Here is a 1,983-nt window from a genome sequence, read left to right on the forward strand (position 1 = left end):
TCAACAGACAACAATCCAGTCTCTCAAAAATATCTTCTCTTCATGTCACGAGTGAAAGAGGGGATAAGACAGAAAAAAGATGGACACTATGAGCTACCACTACAGTTCAAGAAAGACAACCCAGCAGACCTTGCGTCTAAAGAAGCCAGTGCAGCCCAATTGAAGGACTCATGTTGGTTGAAGGGACCAGACTTCCTTTGGCAACCAAATCTGTCAGTCAAACATATAATAGTAAAAGTGGATGACCCTGACCCAGAACTGCGGAAAGCTCATGTTCATACCGTCAAAGCCGAAAACACAAACCCATTGATCAGCCGTCATAGCAAGTTCTCAGCTTGGTCCAGAGCTGTGAAAGCTGTCGCCAGACTGAAGAAATGCGTCAGGAGACGTAGTGGAGGTCAAGTATGGACAGACCAAACTACAAATCTTAAAGAAAGACGTAAAGCAGAGTTCTTCATCATCAAGCTCACACAAGAGGAAGCCTTTGCTGATGACATAAAGAAAATCAAATGCAATAGAGCTGAAAAACTCGGCAAACGCAACAAGCTCTACCGGCTCAACGCTTACCTTGATGCAAACAATATACTCAGGGTGGGAGGACGGTTGTCGCAGTCAGCCCTTCATCATGACGTGAAGCACCCTGCAATATTGCCAAGGAAATCACACGTGTCAGACCTGATTGTGAAATATCACCATGAGCGTGTAGACCACCAAGGAAGAGGGATGACAATGAATGAGATACGCGCAAATGGAATATGGATTCTTGGATGCGGAAGTATTGTCTCCTCACACATTTATAAGTGCGTCCCATGCAGAAGGTACAGGAGAACCACAGAAGTCCAACTGAACAGCCCATCAAGGAACTCACAAATGAACGACATTGTGATTTTAAAGGACGAGTGTACCCCAAGAAATGAATGGAAGCTCGCAACAGTAGTCGAAGCTCAGCCTGGAAGAGATGGCATGGTGTGCAAGCTGAAACTAGTGCTTAGTGAGACTTCTGTTGACAAGGGCAAACCTCATACGCGACTGATTAATCTAGAAAGACCTATTCATAAAATCGTCACATTAGTAGAAGCCAATTAAGACGCACACACATACAGATGATTGAAACTGGTTTTGATAAAAATGGAAAATCCCACATTTCAGGTCAATGAGTGATTTGGTGGGAGTGTAGCTGTTGCTGAGATTTTGCATGCTTTAAATATGTGTCATAAATAAATAAATATTAATAAATAAGTTAATGATGCAGAGTTATAAAATATTATTAGAAAATGTGTGATTGTAAAATCTCCTGAGCAAAATGTAAATGTATTGAGTTAATTGTGTTGCAAAGCGGAACGATTGTTGTGATGTTGCGACCCCACGGACAGTAAATAAGGCAGAACAAGCAAGAGGGGAGGGTGCTTGAGCACGTTGTCTTCAGCTCCTCAAAAGATTTAAGTGTATTCGATTATTTGTACAAAACTTCAAGCAAGTGATTATTAGAACCTCTTTTCGTTACAAGCAGCCAACGAGGTATTGTATTTTTGTAATTTAATTTCTTTCTGAATGTTTATTGATGTGAAATCAAAGTCTGATGTATTGTACTGTATTTTGTAAGTTCTCACGGCGTGTTGGCGTGTCGGCGTGTTGGCGTGTTGGCGTGTCGGCGTGTTGGCGTGGATGGTGTGTACAGCAAGAAGGAGGAGTCAATAAACGCCCGTTTTACAAAAAAGAACTTTCCTGTGTTGCCGTGTACCGAAAGGAGTTACAACCTTATTGTGAGAAATAGACCTAACTTTGTATTCCAACCATTGAAGGAATACGGTGGGTGTTGGAGACAGCGCTGCGAAGAACAACTGGTTGATTACCATTCAACTAAACAAAGAAATCATCAAAAACATGTCGTCAACTTGGTAAAACAGTTAGTTTCACTGCTAGTCTGTACCATACCGAAGCAGAAAAAGTCAATAAGGCCATTCAAGAATGTTAAAATGACAA

General features: G+C 41.6%; 1 protein-coding gene across 1 annotated transcript; it reads left to right on the forward strand.

Annotated features, from left to right (window-relative positions):
* Positions 1-1,746, forward strand: LOC133610115 (uncharacterized). The gene is made up of 2 exons (XM_061966190.1): positions 1-1,518; positions 1,604-1,746. The coding sequence occupies exon 1, from the start codon at positions 43-45 to the stop codon at positions 1,084-1,086; it is 1,044 nt and encodes a 347-aa protein (XP_061822174.1). The 5' UTR covers positions 1-42; the 3' UTR covers positions 1,087-1,518; positions 1,604-1,746.
* Positions 1,747-1,983: the final 237 nt, after the last annotated feature.

Source organism: Nerophis lumbriciformis, linkage group LG11 (assembly GCF_033978685.3).
Source record: "Nerophis lumbriciformis linkage group LG11, RoL_Nlum_v2.1, whole genome shotgun sequence".
Lineage (NCBI taxonomy): Eukaryota > Metazoa > Chordata > Actinopteri > Syngnathiformes > Syngnathidae > Nerophis > Nerophis lumbriciformis.